At 48.7% G+C, this 16770-nt stretch overlaps 2 protein-coding genes and 1 long non-coding RNA gene across 9 annotated transcripts in view; 1 reads left to right on the top strand and 2 right to left on the bottom strand.

Moving 5' to 3' along the window:
• Nucleotides 1-679: 679 nt before the first annotated feature.
• Nucleotides 680-1938, bottom strand: LOC125086238 (translation initiation factor IF-2-like). The gene is made up of 2 exons (XM_047705438.1): nucleotides 1272-1938; nucleotides 680-1230 (listed from the first exon to the last, which is right to left on the bottom strand). The coding sequence occupies exons 1-2, from the start codon at nucleotides 1936-1938 to the stop codon at nucleotides 680-682; spliced, it is 1218 nt and encodes a 405-aa protein (XP_047561394.1).
• A 1537-nt stretch (nucleotides 1939-3475) lies between these two features.
• Nucleotides 3476-5745, top strand: LOC125085880 (uncharacterized). Its single transcript, XR_007123027.1, has 2 exons — nucleotides 3476-3886; nucleotides 5054-5745. It is a non-coding gene; the product is annotated as an uncharacterized LOC125085880 (long non-coding RNA).
• DCAF6 (DDB1 and CUL4 associated factor 6) overlaps nucleotides 3932-16770 on the bottom strand; it is a 143509-nt gene continuing 130670 nt past the window's right edge. For all 7 annotated transcript variants that reach the window (XM_047704740.1, XM_047704742.1, XM_047704744.1 and 4 more), the window contains 5 exons: nucleotides 13982-14120; nucleotides 12138-12294; nucleotides 11408-11496; nucleotides 8831-8936; nucleotides 3932-4396 (listed from right to left, as the gene is read on the bottom strand). In XM_047704740.1, coding sequence (XP_047560696.1) covers nucleotides 4332-4396; nucleotides 8831-8936; nucleotides 11408-11496; nucleotides 12138-12294; nucleotides 13982-14120 — 556 coding nt within the window. In that variant the 3' untranslated portion in view covers nucleotides 3932-4331. The remainder of the gene's footprint in view (nucleotides 4397-8830; nucleotides 8937-11407; nucleotides 11497-12137; nucleotides 12295-13981; nucleotides 14121-16770) is intronic.

Raw genomic sequence — 16770 nt, 5'->3', positions numbered from 1 at the left:
AGGGACTGCAGCTGTGCAGCGGGGAGCACGGCCAGGGGCTCCCCATGTCCGGCCTCCTGCCGGTGACCGAGCCGAGGCCGTCAGCAGTGGCGGGTCCCAGAGGCGGCTCCTCCCCAAAGCTCGTTCCCCCGCACCGTGCTCCTGGGGCGTCCATGGCTCCCGGGTGCCGCGTTCTTTTGCCAGAGCCGGCGGCCAGCTGTTGGCTGAAGGCCCTCCCTGGGCGTGGGGCTTGCAGCCTTCCTGGGGACCAGGCCCGTCAGCAGGGCTCCGGGCGGTGCCGGGTGCTGGTCTAGGTTGGGGGTGGGGGGCGGTGGCTTCTCGGGGGAGCAGAGGCGGGTTGCCCTGTGGGCTCTGCCCATACGTGCAGGTCAAACTCTGTTCCCGCCGGGGTGGGGGTCCCGAATCTGAGGTCGTCGCGTTTTCTGCGCGCTGTGCATTTCCCCTGCACTTGCCAGTAAAGGGACACGTTCGTGCGCAGCCGGACCCGCGACATGGCCTCGCTCTCTGGGCTGGGGCGGCCGGGGCTTGCGCGCCGGCCTCGAGGGCAGCACGTCGGCCTGGCCCCCGGGGTGCAGGGGGCGCCTCTGGACCGCACAGTCTGGGCTCCAGGGAAAGAGGCTGGAGACCCCAAGTCCCCACTGGCGGGCAGATCCCACGCCAGCTGGGACCCACCAGGGTTTCATCCGAGCCGTCTGGGAACCCCAGGCTGCACAGAGGGGTTCCCGGCCGTCCCCGGCTTCCCGACGAGCGGCGGGACCGCGCGCCCCCGGCCCGTGCAGACGCCCCGGGGGCGCGGGCAGCCGCTCTGCAGCCCCGGCCTGTGGCCCCCGGGGAGGCCCGGCCCGCGGCGCTGCGCGCGTCCCGGACGGAGGCAGGTGTCCAGGCGGGCAGAGGGACCCGGGGCTCCCCGCGTTGCGCCGTTCGGAAACCCTCCTGCCTTGACCGGCCGGGGCGAGCGGGAGCGCGGAGGACCCACACCCTTTCTCACGTGCCCCAGGCTTCTTCGGGGACACCTGCCGCCGGCGCCCCTGAGCCCGGCCCGGCGGCTTTCCGCGCTGCGCCGCGGCGGCCTGCGGCCTTCCTGGGGACACGGGCCCGCGCGGTCGCCGAGGGCCTCGGCGCTGCGGGTCTCGGTTTGGGCGGACCTCGTCGAGCGCTGGTGCCCGTCACTGTCCCTCTCCTGGAAGTTGCCACTGGACGGGGTCCCTGTGCTGTGTCCCGGATGCCCGGTGCGGGGGCTCCGGGGGCGCGCGCGCCTCGCCCCTCCCCGGCCAGGGTGGCGGCGCTGGGGCGTTGGGGGCCCCGGCCAGGGCGGCAGCCGTGGGGCCGGGGCCGGCCGGGCGCGGGGCCGGGGCCGGGGGGTCGAGGGGCGCCGCCTTCCCCAGCCCCGCTCCGGGCGGCTGTGCGGGGGGCGCGCGGACCAGCGCGGGTCAGGGCTTCCGGGCGCGCCCCCACCCCGCGGGAGGCCCTGGGAGGCGCGTGGTTGGAGACGCGTCCCTGCAGGGGCCGCGGGTGCGGAGGGTCCGCCCGGAGCCTCCGTGCACGGGCCGGGGCGGGGCCCGTGGCTACGACTCGGCGGGGCGGGGGCCGCGCGTCCGGGTGCAGGGGCGCGGCGGGCCGGGAAGCGAACGTCCGGAGAACTGGCGCCGGGGTGGGAGGCGCTGGGGGCCGCCGTGTGGTCGTTTCGTGCCCGCACCCGAGGGCCTGCCTGGTCCCAAACCCGGGCACGAGCTCGGCCTTGACCTCCCTCACAGCCCGCTTGGCCGTGGGTCTCGGGCTCTCGGAGTCCGTGATCTTCCAAGCCCCCGTGGCACGAGGCCACACAGGGGAGGGGAGTCCATGCTGGGACCCACAGTGTATGCAGAACCCCAGGTGAATCCCACGAGAGACGGAAGGGACATCCCAGTTCACCCCGAAGCAAAGGGAAATGGCGGTCATACGTGACTACAGGAGGGGACAGAGTCTGACCACCCTTCCGGGTTAGGGAGCAGGGACACACAGAATCCAGGGAGGCCTAGGAAAGCCTAGGGCCTGTCTGACCTCCCAAAGTGCATTAAGCCAGAGTCTGGGTCAAGTGCCAGCTCTTGGCCATGAGACTGTGCAGAGGAGAGGAGGAGGCGGGGAGGAGGAGGGACATTTGAGTCATCGTCACTGGAACGCCAGCTGGGCTTAGCAGGTGGGAGACAGGGCAGCAGGCCCGAGAGCTTGGGAGCCTGATATCGGCTGGCCAGACCTAAAAACTGCAACCCGAGGCCAGCGACTGGATTTGTTTGGAAGGTTCCAAAGCACAAACTTGAATCTGGGTAGGATTACCAAGAAGGCAGTTTTGCTCAGTTATTTTTAGAACGTAATACAAAGAGCGGTCTGTGTTCATTTCCCTCATAATTTTCCTGAATATTAACAGCTTGGGAATTAGAAGCCATTTCTGGTTTTCTTTTCCAACCACCATTTTGGAATATCCTAAGGCACCGACAGCTCAGCCCCTCCCAGATGAAAACACAGCCCCACGAGGATCCCTGGGAGCCTGGGCAGGCACGGCGCTCGGGGAGCAGGGAAGCAGGCCCGTCGCTCGGGTGTGGGTGCGCTAGGAGACGGGGTTCTGGGCCGTGTTCTGATACTGGGCCTCTGGATACAGAAGTTGTTAAAAACCCTCAAAGCAAAACAAAAGCAAGCTAATCCTGAAATATATTTCACTTGAAGTTTTTGGATAGTTTTTTTTAAAAGATAAAAAAATATTTAGTATTATAAGTCACAGTATTTATAGACGAGTAGAAGCATATTTAGAATAGCTTTGTTTATCTGATTAAATATCTGTTTTGGTGCATGTATAGCTGTGGAAGTTGTGGATCTGTACTTGGACTGTGGACTCTGTGTCCCCCTTGGCCCACCGTGCGCCTCCATGTCCTGGAGTGGGGCCTCCCTCGAGGGAGCAGGCCACAGAGCAGGCAGGAGCTGAGGGCTGTAGAAGCGGGAGGGGTGATGCCCGTACCACTCCCCCCCCGCACACCCATCCTCGTGCTGTTCACGAACCCCTCCGAGACAGCTAGATTCAGGGAGGGCTGTTCCCAGAAATACAGAACACGCTTATTTTTAATTATTTATTTTTTAAAGATTTATTTGAGAGAGAGAGCGCGAGAGCATAAGCAGGGGGGAGAGGGAGAAGCAGGCTTCCTGCTGAGCAGAGAGCCCGATGCGGGGCTCCATCCCAGGACCCTGAGATCATGACCTGAGCTGAAGGCAGAGGCTTCACCCACTGAGCCACCCAGGCGCCCCCCCGCCCTTTTAAAAGATTTTTCAAGTAATCTCTACATGCAACATGGGGCTCAAACTCACAACCCCAAGATTAAGAGTCGCATGCTGTACTGACTGAGCCAGCCACTGGAGTCCCATCCACGCCCAGCTGGAGAACACCGGGCAGCCTGGGGGAGGGGAGGGAGGACTACGGCAGGGCTGAGTCAGGGCTGAGTCGGCAGGGCTGAGTCTGCAGGTGCGTTTCAGACCCGGGTGGAGGCAGCCTAAGTCTGGCGGAGTTGAACACTCGAGTCAAGAAGACCCGGGATGGTTAAGACAGGACGGTCAACAGCTTTCAGCTGAAATCTAGAAGTTAAAGGAAGAGCAGAAGCCAGAGCTTTCCACGCGAGCGTGCGCCGGAGCGTCTCGGGAGCCGGCCCTGATGCTCTGTGCTTGCTGCTGGAAGCCGAATCCTGTTTTTGGGGAGAGAGGCTCTACTAATGGGGACTGACGGGGGTGGAAGTGAAGATAATGTGCTCTGGAAGGAGAAACGAAAAAAAGCTCCTCTATGTGATTCTATCTCACGGAAGCCAAAACAGGAAAGATTAGCAAATCGAGAATAAAGAGTCTTATGTTACCGAGAAGACTGGAAAATGTGGGTGAGGGTAGTAAGGCATGAAATAAAACGTCAAATTCAGGATATCTTAAAACAACCAACTTCTTTAATTAGAAAGCAACAAACATGCAAATGGCAAGTGTAGAAATTTATTTGACCAACATTTTCACTATAATGAAAATTACTCTTCCACATTGATCCAAGCTCTCATATCTGAAGGTTAGGGAAAATATTGCACTTTGCATTTTCTAGCACTCCTCACACACGGCAAAAAGTTTTTAAAACATTTTGCTAGTTTTGTTTTCCACACTCTCCCAAATTCATGCACACAATCATTCCAAACCAATGTTAGGTTATCCCGAAAAAGGGAAAAACTCCCAAACACCATAACCTTAAAATTGCACTAAAGCTCTGTAAAGAAAAAAATATAATAAATGTCTTATACAAATTTCAGAACATCTAAGTGCTTGCCAGTAAGAGCTGGTTATTCTTCATCCTCATTTTCATTCTCCTGACCAGAGCCTTCTGATCTATCGCCCTCCAATCGGTCTGGAAAACATATGAAATGCACAAAAAGAAATGTTTTCAGTATTGTAACTAAAATAACTTTCAATACCTTTTATTTAAAACTCATTAAAATGCATACAGTCCAACACATCACCATGTAAGAATCACTCCACTTCTGTGTGTGGGTGAGTTATTTTTCACCGCTAAAAGCAAGTTAAAATAGAGTAAGGGAGACAGCGCTGCAACTCTGATATACATGTCATTCTAAATATCTAACAATTAAAAAGAAAAGCCCTAGGGATCTAGACCTATCATGGGCTCTTAGCAGTGGTTTTCAAACCATGTTCCTTGGGAGTCCAGGAGCCTCAGGAGGTGTATCACGCCACCAGACCGACTGAGGGGAGGATGTGGGGGAGCCCGGGGACCATTCTCGCGGATCTGTGTACTTCTGTTTATAGAAAGATTTTTTTTTTTTTTTTTATAGATTTATTTATTTGACAGAGAGAGATCACAAGCAGGCAGAGAGGCAGGTGGGGGCGGGGGGAAGCAGGCTCCCTGCGGAGCAGAGAGCCCGATGCAGGGCTTGATCCCAGGATACCGGGATCATGACCTGAGCTGAAGGCAGAGGCTTTAACCCACTGAGCCACCCAGGTGCCCCTATAGAAAGATTTTTTAAATTAAGTATCTGCTATGTTCCAGGTGTTGTGCTAAGGACACAACGGTGGCCAAAACGGACACGTGGTCTCTGGCTTCAAGGAGCTTATCCGGATTAACTACGCAAGTCACAACAGAATCACAGACGGTGAGTGAACACAGCTCGCTCTCTCCAGCTTTCGGCAGGTGCACTTGCCATTCCTCTCTGGGACACCCGCCCCGAGCTCCGGCTCACTCATCAAAATACAGCTTTTACCCCCTTGGGAAATGTTCCCGAGACTTCGCAGACGCCCAGCCTGCGGAACGATCAAGTCCTTCCTCTGCGCACCAGGCTCGCCGTGTCTACCGTGCGGTGCTCACCCTAACCGTAGACCTGGTGTGTTTGCGTGTCTTTGTACACACCAGACTTCAAGGTCTTTCTGAGCTCCTGGGAGGGTACGAGTTTTTTCTTTCTATCTTGTATCTCAGAGCCTAGGACAGGAGGTGCAGTGACAGCTCTCGGAATACGTGAATGTGAGTTTTACTAACAAGCTGTGTTACACCGGCGCATACAGAGGAGGCAGCAGTGCAGAACTATGGCCACCACAGAAGCCCCAACTCGACTGGACTAGACCCCTGTGCTGACCCCATTTCAAAGCCAAACTAAGGAGATAATGCACGTGTCTATGATTTACAACCGGAGTTATACCAATTTTAGCTATTTTCATTATTACCTATACATTTGCAAAGTAAGTGAACAAAACCAAGATTTGGACAGACCCTCACAGGTCACCAGACTCTGCGTGCAGTGGAGGGACTGCTAACCCAAGGAATGTCAGCGTAAAAGCGACGACATTCCTTCTCGTGTGATAAACTTGCACGAGAGAACACAACACGAAGCTGCTACCAGCTCCGACCAGATCCCCACGAACGGGAGTCCCGCAGATGATGGGCTAATTCCACAAAATATCCCTGTCCCCCTGCAAGGAGTGTGTGGGGCTCCCCCCCAAACTCCTCCTGTCACGCTGTGAATGAAGATGGGGAAATGGAGGGTTAACAAGAACCGTCCCAGCCTTCGAATCGGGAGTTCAGGGTAGGCCTGGGATTCTGCAGAGTCCAGAGCACGCCGTAAGGAGACCAGTGAGGACCAAGAGGGTCTAATACCAGTCAGTGAGTGACTGACAGTGGCTTCCAGAAGGCAGAAGAAGGCGGGATACCTGTTCCTTTCTCAAACCCATCTCAACCAGCTGCTGCAGACTCCTCGCTCTCAGAGGGGAAACCCAGCTTCTGAGAATAAATTAAACGAAATCTTTTGTTCAGGAAATGCTACACCTCCGAGGCAGGAAAACTGCAAAGCAGCTCGATGCTAACAGCTACTGGTTGGCAGTTACAGACCCAGGCGCTCTGAGCAACTCCCCTCTCCTCCATGAAGACGGAAAACAAGAGCTGCCTCTCCATGCAGAGACCCAGCTCGGAGGAGCTCCAGGCCCTAGCGAACCAGCGGCTACTTACAACCAGGCGCAGGTGCCAAACACGGGAGAACGTCCTCTGCAGCCAGGCCCCTCACCTTCCCTCTTTAGAAACGGCCCCCACCCTTGGGCTTGGGGCAGACCGCCTGTCCTCTGCCCTTCGTGCCTGCTCCTGGGCAGTGGAGTCGATGAATTTCTAGCTCTTTGTTCTGCCTCAGGTGGGTGGTTTCACAGCCGGAGCCACTGGCCCACCGGTGTCCGCCCCCCGATCTGCTTCGTCCCACATCGGGGAACCCGATCTCATGGACACAGACGGCACATTTAGACTCCAGTCTTCTCCCCGCATTTTGGAAAACGCAAAAGCTCAAGCCCTATTTCAATAAAGTGAGAGAAAATCTTCAGGGGGTAGGACCCAAGTATCTGCAGCTTAAGAAGGAAGCCAGGGTCCAACGCGCTGCCTTCGTGGAGAATCACAGCTCCACTGGGAAGGCGCTGCTCCCTGGGGGTGAGGAGGAGCTGGACCGGACCGCGGCTGGCCTGTGCCTGCGCCATCACAGTCCCCTCCTGACTGACCTCAAATGTGCACACACGATCGAACTTGGGATCCTGGAGACCAGGAGGGAAGGAGAGGACAGGGCTGGACAACCGGCTCACCAAGTAACTGCACATCTTAACGACAAAAGCAACTCCGTGCACTTTTTCTCTCCAGTCTTTTACGTAGAGAAGCAAGAGAGTGAATTAAGTTTACTAAACCAATTAGAAATTATCTTTCTGACCGACAGCAAAATGAAATGGAAGAAAGGGAATCTTCCTGCTAGAAAACTTAACCAGTGTTAAAACCAAGGGAGGAGGGGGGTCCTGTTAGCTGCCAAACCACGGCGCATCAGCCGCTGCGTGAGACGGACCGCACCAACGAGAGAGCAGTGGTTTCCTAGAGAAAAACCCCGGAAGAGCCATTTGCCAGATAAGCTCTTTACAAGAACACACGAGTTTTAGGAGTCCTAATCGGCAAATGTTTGTCTTGTTCTAGACAAAGCTGCCTCAAATCTGAATCTGAAAGGATGTTAAGTGTCACAGTGATTAGTTTACTAATACAGGAACCCACAAGTTACTGCGAAGATTTTTGTCTATTTTGTCGGGCTACTGCCCTTTCCTGTTCACAGCCCATTCAAAATTCCCACTCTCTCCAGGCAGTCGTTAATATTAACAGTTTGCATACTTTCTTCCCACCTCATACGGGCTTCTTTTACTTCCTCAGATGTGCTCCACTACTCTCTCCTCCAGGACTTTGAAAAATGCTGCCTACCCTTTCCTCCGCTGGGCATACTGTGTCTGCCCTCCTCCCTCTCTCTGAGGAAGTGGTGTAACCGGTTCCCGGCTTACGAAGGCCGGAGGAATAGGCAGACGTAGCCCCGACAAAAAGTGAGGGTCGGGGGGTTGGGGGGGGGAGGACGATGAAGATCCTGAGGGAGAGAAGACTTTGCTGTGTCCCCAAATCAAAGAGGGCCAGAGCGGATGGAGAGCACGCTGGGCGAGAGCCTGAGAAGCAGTGTGAGCTCAGATCACCCAGAGGCCTGCACGTCACACTCATGACCTGAATGTGTTCCCGCAAGTGACCTTCCCGAGGTCAAAGGGAAGAAAGGGCTTGGAAGCCAGTTTCACAGTCAGGCTTCGCCATTCACCAGTTGTGTGACCTGGGGCAAGTTATTACAAATAACCAACGTTGTAAAGGTTTGGAGCTAATTAGGAAAAATTTGTGAAATGACTAGTATAGTGCCTGATACATTATAGGTATTAGAAACTTAATTTATGAAATCAGTAAAGAAAAATACTCTTTTGTTTGATAGATGTATCTTGTTTATAACGGATACTGATCTTTTCTATGATTATAAACAGATTATGCACTTCCTTCTCGAATGTCAGTGACAATACACACATTTTGTGTTTCTTTAGCACTGCTCCTCACAGTGTATCCTTGAAAACAAAAAAAAAATATTTAAAAACCTTACGGAGGTTCTGTGTTTCAACCCTGGCAGAAGCGGTTACATTCATTTTGGCCTGAGCTAGGGTTACTTCTCACCACATCCACTGTACAGGGTACTTCCTCTTTAGGGTTAAGGTAGGATGCTCCATGCTGAGAAGAGAAGGGACAGCGGATGAAAGTTTTCAAGTTTCATTATGACACTTTTCAATACATTTGGTTCGTGAGGAACTAAGTTACTGCACCAAGATCAAGAGTTCACCGAACTCCTAGCTCAGAAGTTATGCCGCCTCCATTTTGCGGTTAGAAGAAATTGTACGAGTCACTGTCAAGCAGACCCAAACTGGTAACAGGAGGCGACCATGGTGTTCACGACGCCGTGACGGTTCTCACCGGCTCGGATATGATTCAGCGAGGCCAACATCCTCAACATGAACGAGGCCGGCACCGTGATGGTGTTTCTGGTCTCCTCCAGCATGAGTTCGTTTCGAGTTATAACCTAGGAGGCAAGCAGGACAAGTGCATCAAGACCGCGACGTAGCCGCACTGCTTCCTGCGGCCCGGGAGAGCGGCGGGCGCTCAGCAGGTCTGCGGAGTCGCCTCGTTCTGGGCGCGCTGGCTATCTCCAGCCCAAGGCCGCTCACCGCCACGGAGCCACTTCACCGAGCACCTGAGGGAGCGGCCTCGCACAACACGACGCCTTCAACTGGCAGAAGGACGAAGGCCAAACGCTGAGGCTACTTAAAACATTTAAGAATTCAATTTATTTTTTACCTGTGATTTGTTTCCCAGAGCAGCTACCTATGTCTGCTCATTCTTCTTCCCTGTGGCAGAGCTGGCGCACTTAGTGACACAGCCGTGTTAAATGATTTCCCCGGGGCCACTCAGGTTTCTCAAGAAAACATCACCTTGACTGACGCAAAGTAATTTTGAAAAACAAACTTTCGGGTAAGAGTTACCAATGACTTGTGTCTTATGTACCAAGACGGGACTAAGTGAGTGTCCATAAACACCGAGGGATCTGGGCAAAGGGGAAAGGGCAAAGTTCATGGCAAAGGAAAAAAGGAAGAAAGGGAGGAAAGGAGGAGAGGAAGATGAAGGGGCTAATCTGGACAATGGCTCCCCAGTGATTTCATACATGTTTTCAGTCCCGCAGGGCACCCCCAGGGCCCTTTACAGTCTCGCCCCAAGGAGCTGCTTTCTTATCCACTCTCTAGCGGTTCACTTACCTTAGGACACCCTGGAAAGTGCCAACCCTTCATCTCAAGGGCTCCTTAGCACTCTGCCTTGTGAACTCAGTCCAATTCGTACTTCCTCTGGAAACTCCCCCATCCATCTGCCCCATCTACGAGCACACTGCTTCTTTGCAAGGGCTTCCAGAACACTCTGCATGCCCCTCTACGTTCTGGCTGACTGTTCATTGTCTGTCTTTCCCTCCAGTCTATATGCTCTGAGGGAAGGTTTATTTTTTACAATTCGGCACTATGTCTGACATATGCGAAGTTGATAAACGTCTATTAGAAAGCAGATGCGGGAATTGTGACTGTCAACCTTGGTCTAGACTACTGGTTTTCTAACTTACTAATAACATTTTTTAGCAACGGACCCTTATTTCATGTTTTTAAAAGGGTGCAGCATCAACGTGAGCTACACTCACCTACGAACAGAAGCTCGGCCGCCAGTAAGCAGCTGCCTAATGCCACGAATCGTTACGTTCGTAAGAAATCCTACAGGAAAACCCACCAGTACAAAGCCTGGCTAAAGTTGGGGAGGAAAACCCCAGAATTCAGCTTTTGCATTATCTACCTTCCCCTCTCGCAAGCCCACAAAAAACCTAGAGCTTCACAGAGCCCAGTTTGAAAACTGTTGGTTTAACCAGGAGCCCAAGAAATCTTGAAATCCGGCAGTGAAGGAAGATTCTGCAATCATTTGTTCTGACACTTATTCGGCTGTGATTATGGAGGACAGCCATGGTAAAACTCATTTTCTTAAAAGGACAGAAGGTTTTTTTTTTAAGATTTTATTTATTTATTTTTGAAGCTCGCAAGAAGAGCACAGGCAGAGGGAGAGGGAGAAGCAGACTCCCCGCTGAGAGGGAGAAGCAGACTCCCCGCTGAGAGGGAGAAGCAGACTCCCCGCTGAGCAGGGAGCCAGATCCCAGGACCCTGGGATCATGACCTGAGCTGAAGGCAGACGCTTAACGATGGAACCACCCAGGCGCCCTGCACAGGTTTTTTTTTTTAAAGATTTTATTTATTTGACAGACGGAGATCACAAGCAGGCAGAGAGGCAGGCAGAGAGAGAGGAGGAAGCAGGCTTCCCGATGAGCAGAGAGCCCGACGCGGGGCTCGATCCCAGGACCCTGAGACCGTGACCCGAGCCGAAGGCAGCGGCTTCGCGCACTGAGCCCCCCGGGCGCCCCAAGGTTTGTAAATGACTCTTCATCGCAATAAGCACAAAACCAGTCAATTTGTTTCCCTTAAACTGTAATAACCTGGTATTACCAAGAGTCAATATTATAACAAGCAAAATAATATTCTGATGTTTAGCTCTCTAGTATTACAGTCATGTTTTAATCTTAGTTTTTCTTTTTCTTAAAATTTGACCTCCTTAACTGAATAAACTTATGTTACCGATTAACAATGAGCTGCTTTGGGCTGCCTGGGTGGAGGTGGATCAGTCATTAAGTGTCTGCCTTTGGCAAAAGGTCATGATCTCAGGGTCCTGATTTCCAGCCCTACATCAGGCTCCCTGCCCGGGTCGGGGAGGAAGGGAGGCTGCTTCTCCCTCCTCCACTCCCCCTGCTTGTGTTCCTGCTCTTGCTGTCTCTATCTCTGTCAGGTAAATAAATAAAGTCTTTAAAAAAAAAAAAAGTAAAAGAAAATAATGAGGTGCTTCAAGTCTTCTTAAGAAAGCATTTCAGGAACAAAGTGATATATGCGTTATAATAATTATAAATAAAAGTCTTACTTCATCAGCAAGTTTTCGGTTAAAAATCCTTGACTCTTCTAGTGGTGACCAGATCTTTATGTCATAATCTATGCCAGATGAGGCTAGAACTAGAAATAAAATGTTTCATATTAATATAAGGCATAAAAACACGAGGTTAAGACACGCATACATAGGTCACACATTATGCACGTATGTTAGGGGTGTGTGTGAGTGTGTGTGTGGACACACATGTGCAGCAGAACTGAGCCGGCATGGATACTGTACTGACGCATTTAATGGTCAACTGAGAGTACTATTTAGAAGATTTCCTAAAAGTTACCCTAGAGCATGATGTTAAGACCAACTTGCAGTCAGTCCAATTTCTTTCTTATCCACTGCTCTTGTAGGAGGAACATGGGCAGTGTCCGGTGAAATTGCAAGAATAAGCCAAGCTCCTTTGTTCTGTCAGATTAACTCGGGCACGTGAAGACTAAAGAGGCTCGGAGACGCAGGCGGAGTAGAGCCAAGTGTGGTCAGCCGAACCTCTTGCAACTTGTAAAACTCAGAAGAAATATTAAAGAATAAAGTCTTTAATCTACTTCCCCATACTTTGTGCCAAAAGGAGGTTATAAGTGTTTTTGTTTTAAACCCAAGGAGAGTCATAACGGGCTCTCCTGACTGCCTTCTGGAGCCGCCGGCATTATTCTTATACTGACAGCCAGAACAAAACTGGAGCTGGTGTGCTGACTTCTGTCAAAGGCCGTCTTACTTGGGTCAAACGGATGCGGCTGCAGGCAGTTGACCACGTGATTATCAGCTTCCAGAAGCATTAAGTGCTCAGCGGTATGACGATCCCAGATGAAGATATGGCCACAGTCAGAACCACTCATTACAAAATTAGCACCCCAGAAATTGGCTTCTTTTATCTAAGGGTTTAAAAAAGAAAATTATAAGAAAATTCAAATCAAAGTTACTAAAACAAAGATTCTATTTTGCAATTGAAAATATTGACTTAGAAAATAAAAAATAGAAGAGACTCTTTGTCTTCTATTATTTTTAAATGATGGAGATTATCAGCAAGCATGATCCAACAGTAAGTAATGAAAGGTGCCCCATGAAAACAGAGATTATGTTCTATTCACGGTTGTATTTTTAGGGCCTTGAACAGTACTTGGCAACAGTTGGTGCTGTATTAGTAGCTGCAAAATGCATGGGATTTCTGGGTTTGGGAAACTATAATAGGAACTTCTATGTCTACATGTTGTTGAACTTTCCAAAAATGGTTCCACTCTAGCTTTGTAAGATAATAAAAACAAATCACAGAAAAAAAGGAATGGTTCCCTTTTGTATTTCGCTTTATGCCGGAAGAACAAAAAGTACCAAAAATCTTTTTATTAGCTATCCTCTCACAACTGACAAGGACGGATGTAAGCATATTTACTTTTACGAAGCAATGAGACAAAGGACTAGGACACACTGGAATGGTTAGGATGACATCTTCAGTGGATGTGTATCAATGAGCCACACAGAGTCTCTGTAGTTCAGGACATTTTTCAACCATTTCATCAGCAGCTGCTACTTTGTTATTTTTGCCAAACCAAAGAGGGGAGACAGTTTTGTTGTTACTTAGAGTTACTGTTATATTTATTTTTCTTTTTTATTCCTACCCCTAATATTTTCATACAGAATTTTAACCAGCAAAATATAAGAAATATACATTGATTCCTTCTACTGAGCATTGTGTTTAGAATGATTAAACTGTTACCACCAACGGTATCTATAGAAAAAGCTAAGCAGTTCCCTGTCCCAAAGTAAATTCTTTTAAAGTAAGCTCCACACCCACCCTGTGCTTGGACTCAGGATCCCGAGACCGAAAACTGCAAGCTCTACTGAACGTTTACCCTTAACTCTGGAGAGAACAGATTAAAACTGATTCTTTAGATACTTCTGGACTACTCAACGAATATATGAAAACAACACCTTCTAAATATGAATAGTTCGGAGTTCGAGTTACAACATGCTAATCATCTTACAAGATCCTCTTAGTGCAGAATTAAAATCACACTGGGTGTATGACTTGTGGACGGTAAAACTTGAAAAGATCTTAGAGATCATCTGGTCTGTTCTTATATCATAGATGAGGACACACTGTCTAGAGAGACAAAGTGACTAAAACAAATCTTCACTTGTCAATCTTAAGAAGAGTTGTTATAAAGTAATCAGACTACATTTTGCAATGAGCTGGATTCATATATCTAAATCTTTCTCTTCAAATCAACAAAGAGTGCTAAAATGAGCCGTATATATGTCTATATACATATACAGATACAGCACGCGTGAGAGAGAAGAAGGAGCAATTGTTATTTGGACCAACTAAAAATTTTAAACTTCTACAGCATTTCCTTAGTAGGGCAGAATTTTCTTGTGAACAATAATGGTCTCTGGCAATCTATTACCAGCACTAAAACAACCACGTCTGGATAACAAGGTAACCGTGAAGGCACAATAATGCTGCACCGGACCCCAGCGGCAATACATGAAGACTATCATTATGGAAAATATTCATATTATCAATCTGCAATTTCTCCAAAGAGTGCCATGAGCATTTGGTACCATTGTCCTGGAGTTGCGATGGCCTTTATAAACCATCTTTACTAGTGGCCTCCTAATGTTCAAAGTATCCAATTCTTCCATTTCTTTCCTTTCTTTCCTCCGCCTGAAGAACTCCTGGATGCGGGCAACAGCAGAGCGTCTACGAATTACATATTAAAAGAAAAAAACAAAAATAAATTTCAAAACATTCACAGGCCACTATGGAATCAAAATGAGGAACATTAAAATACAGTAAAGTCTAAAAAATATTTAAACTAAACGTTAATCTCAAGACGGCATCCCCAACCAAAGCATAAAAAAGCAGACACAACAGTGAGACTCCATCAGACTAGTTGAGTTACTAAAACAAAGTATTTTAGTGAAGAGCTCATTTAGAAATTTGGTACTGGTTGAGAAAGTGAAGGAAACAGCATGCGGCACACTGGTTTTTAAAGGGCTATTTTATAAAACATAAGAGAGACAAAATCAATATGCAAGTTTACTACAAACAAATCCTATTCAATATCATTTCTCTTCTCCATATGAGGAAATGCAGGGGCATAAAGAGAAAAGAAATAAAGGGTAACATGTAATAGCAGAGGGTAGACTTGTTTTGAGATTTTGTAAAGATGTTCCCAGCAAAGAACAGACTAGTAAAGAAAGAGAGCATTACTGTATGTACAATCAAACAGGGACTTTCAAACAGAGTCTATACAGACCCCATATAAGAGTACAGATTTGGAGCTAATGAGGCTGATTTTACTCTCCTAAGACCTGAGTTGGTTACAGAGCTGGAGAGAAGAATGGGCCCTTTTAAGACTGATTTAATTATCAGAAGAAACTTTTCCTAACACATGATATACTTAATGAGTTTGTTAGTCTGAATTTATTACTTAAAACATTATATTTTGACATAGAATAGACCAAAAAAGTCTACAGATCAGTAAGTAAAATGAACACTATAAAAGAAAAATAGGTAAAGGACAAAAGCAGGGCCACTACAGAAGAAATGAACAGTCAGTAAATATACAAAAGGATGCTAAGCCTCACTAATAAGATAAAAATAAAACAACAAACTGACCTCTTTATGTGCCGACCAGATTAGAGAGAGGTTAATGTCTATTAGAGTGGCAAGACTATAGGAAAACAGACACTACTGGAAGGGGTTTGAAAGTGATTCTATGTATAAAAAAGTAAACTCCTTTACTGGAAACTTTCCACTGACGCAGACTGCATATGCAGGAAGGCGTAACATCTCACGTGTGTGGCACAAGGAATTTTCACAAACAGAACAAGCCCACGAACCACCACCAGTGCTGACAAATGGGGCATAACCTCCAGGATTCTCCTAGCACTGCATTCCCATCACTGCTCTTCCTTAAGGGAAACCATTACTCTGGCTTCTAACGGGACCAGTTACTTTTGCGAGTCTGTGAACACTGATCACACGGAACCGGAGGACGTGTATTTTTGTGTCTCGCTCCTTTAACTCAACACCCTAAGACTCCTCTGTGCTGTCTTCTTCATCCCACTGGCTGAGAGACCACAGTGCACACGTACATTACAACGCATGTGCCCATCCCACTGTGAGTGCACAAGGGGTTGCTCCCGGCTTCTGACTACTAGGTGGCGACTACTATCAACATCTGTCCATGTCCTTGGCAAGCACATGTCAGGTTTCTGCTGGGTCTGTACCTAGGAGGAAAACAGCAGGACCACAGCAAGTGCATATGTTCAGCTTTGGTAGATACTTTCAAACAATTTCCTAAAGTGGTTACACCAATTTACATTCCCACTACTAGTATCAGTATTGAACTCAATACTGAGTTCAAGTTTATCAGAAATTAAACAATATCTATTAAAATATGTATATGCTGGGGCACCTGCCTGGCTAGTCAGTAGAACATGTAACTCTTGATCTTGGGGGCTGTGAGTTCAGGCCCCACGATGGGTGTACAGATTACGTTTAAAAATATATATATTTTATAAGATTTTATTTATTTATTTGGGAGAGACAGAAAGAGGGGGGAGGAGGGGCAGTGGGAGAGGGAGAGCATCTCAAGCAGACTCTGTACTCAACAGGAAGCCCGACATGGGGCTCACTCCCATGACCCAGAAATCATGACCTGAGCCAAAACCAAGAGTCAGACACCTGACTGAAGAACCCAGGTGCCCCCAAAATTAAAAAAAAAAAAAAAATTATTTGCTTTGTGTTGGTACAGCAATTTTACTTGTAAAAAATGTACACTACACAAAACTTAAACAAGACAAATATTACATATTTATTTATTTTTAGGTTATACATACATGTGTATAATATAAATCTTCAATGTAGTGAACCTTCTGCTGTTTGCTTTCAGAAAGACTGGAAATAATCTGATTGTTCACATGGAAATGACAGACTAATTAAATAAATTATGCTACATCCATACATTGGAATACTTATACCACCTTTAAAAAAGATAAGGAAGGGCACCTGCTCTCTAGCACGAGACTCTTCATCTCGGGCTTGTGAGTTCGAGCCCTACCCTGGAAGTAGAGATAACTTAAAAATAAAATCTTTTAAAAAATAAAATAAAGGGTGCCTGGGGGGGCTCAGTGGGTTAAGCCTCTGCTTTCGGCTCAGGTCATGACCTCAGGGTCCTGGGATCGAGCCCCGTGTCGGGTTCTCTGCTCAGCGGGGAGCCTGCTTCCCCCCCATCCCCCACCTGCCGCTCTGCTTACTTACTTGTGATCCCTCTCTGTCAAATAAATAAAATCTTTAAAAAAATTTTAAAAAGATAAGGAGGATCCATTATCAACTACATGAA

Source organism: Lutra lutra, chromosome 15, assembly GCF_902655055.1.
Source record: "Lutra lutra chromosome 15, mLutLut1.2, whole genome shotgun sequence".
Classification (NCBI taxonomy): Eukaryota; Metazoa; Chordata; class Mammalia; order Carnivora; family Mustelidae; genus Lutra; species Lutra lutra.
This window is presented reverse-complemented; position numbering and strand designations above follow the sequence as displayed.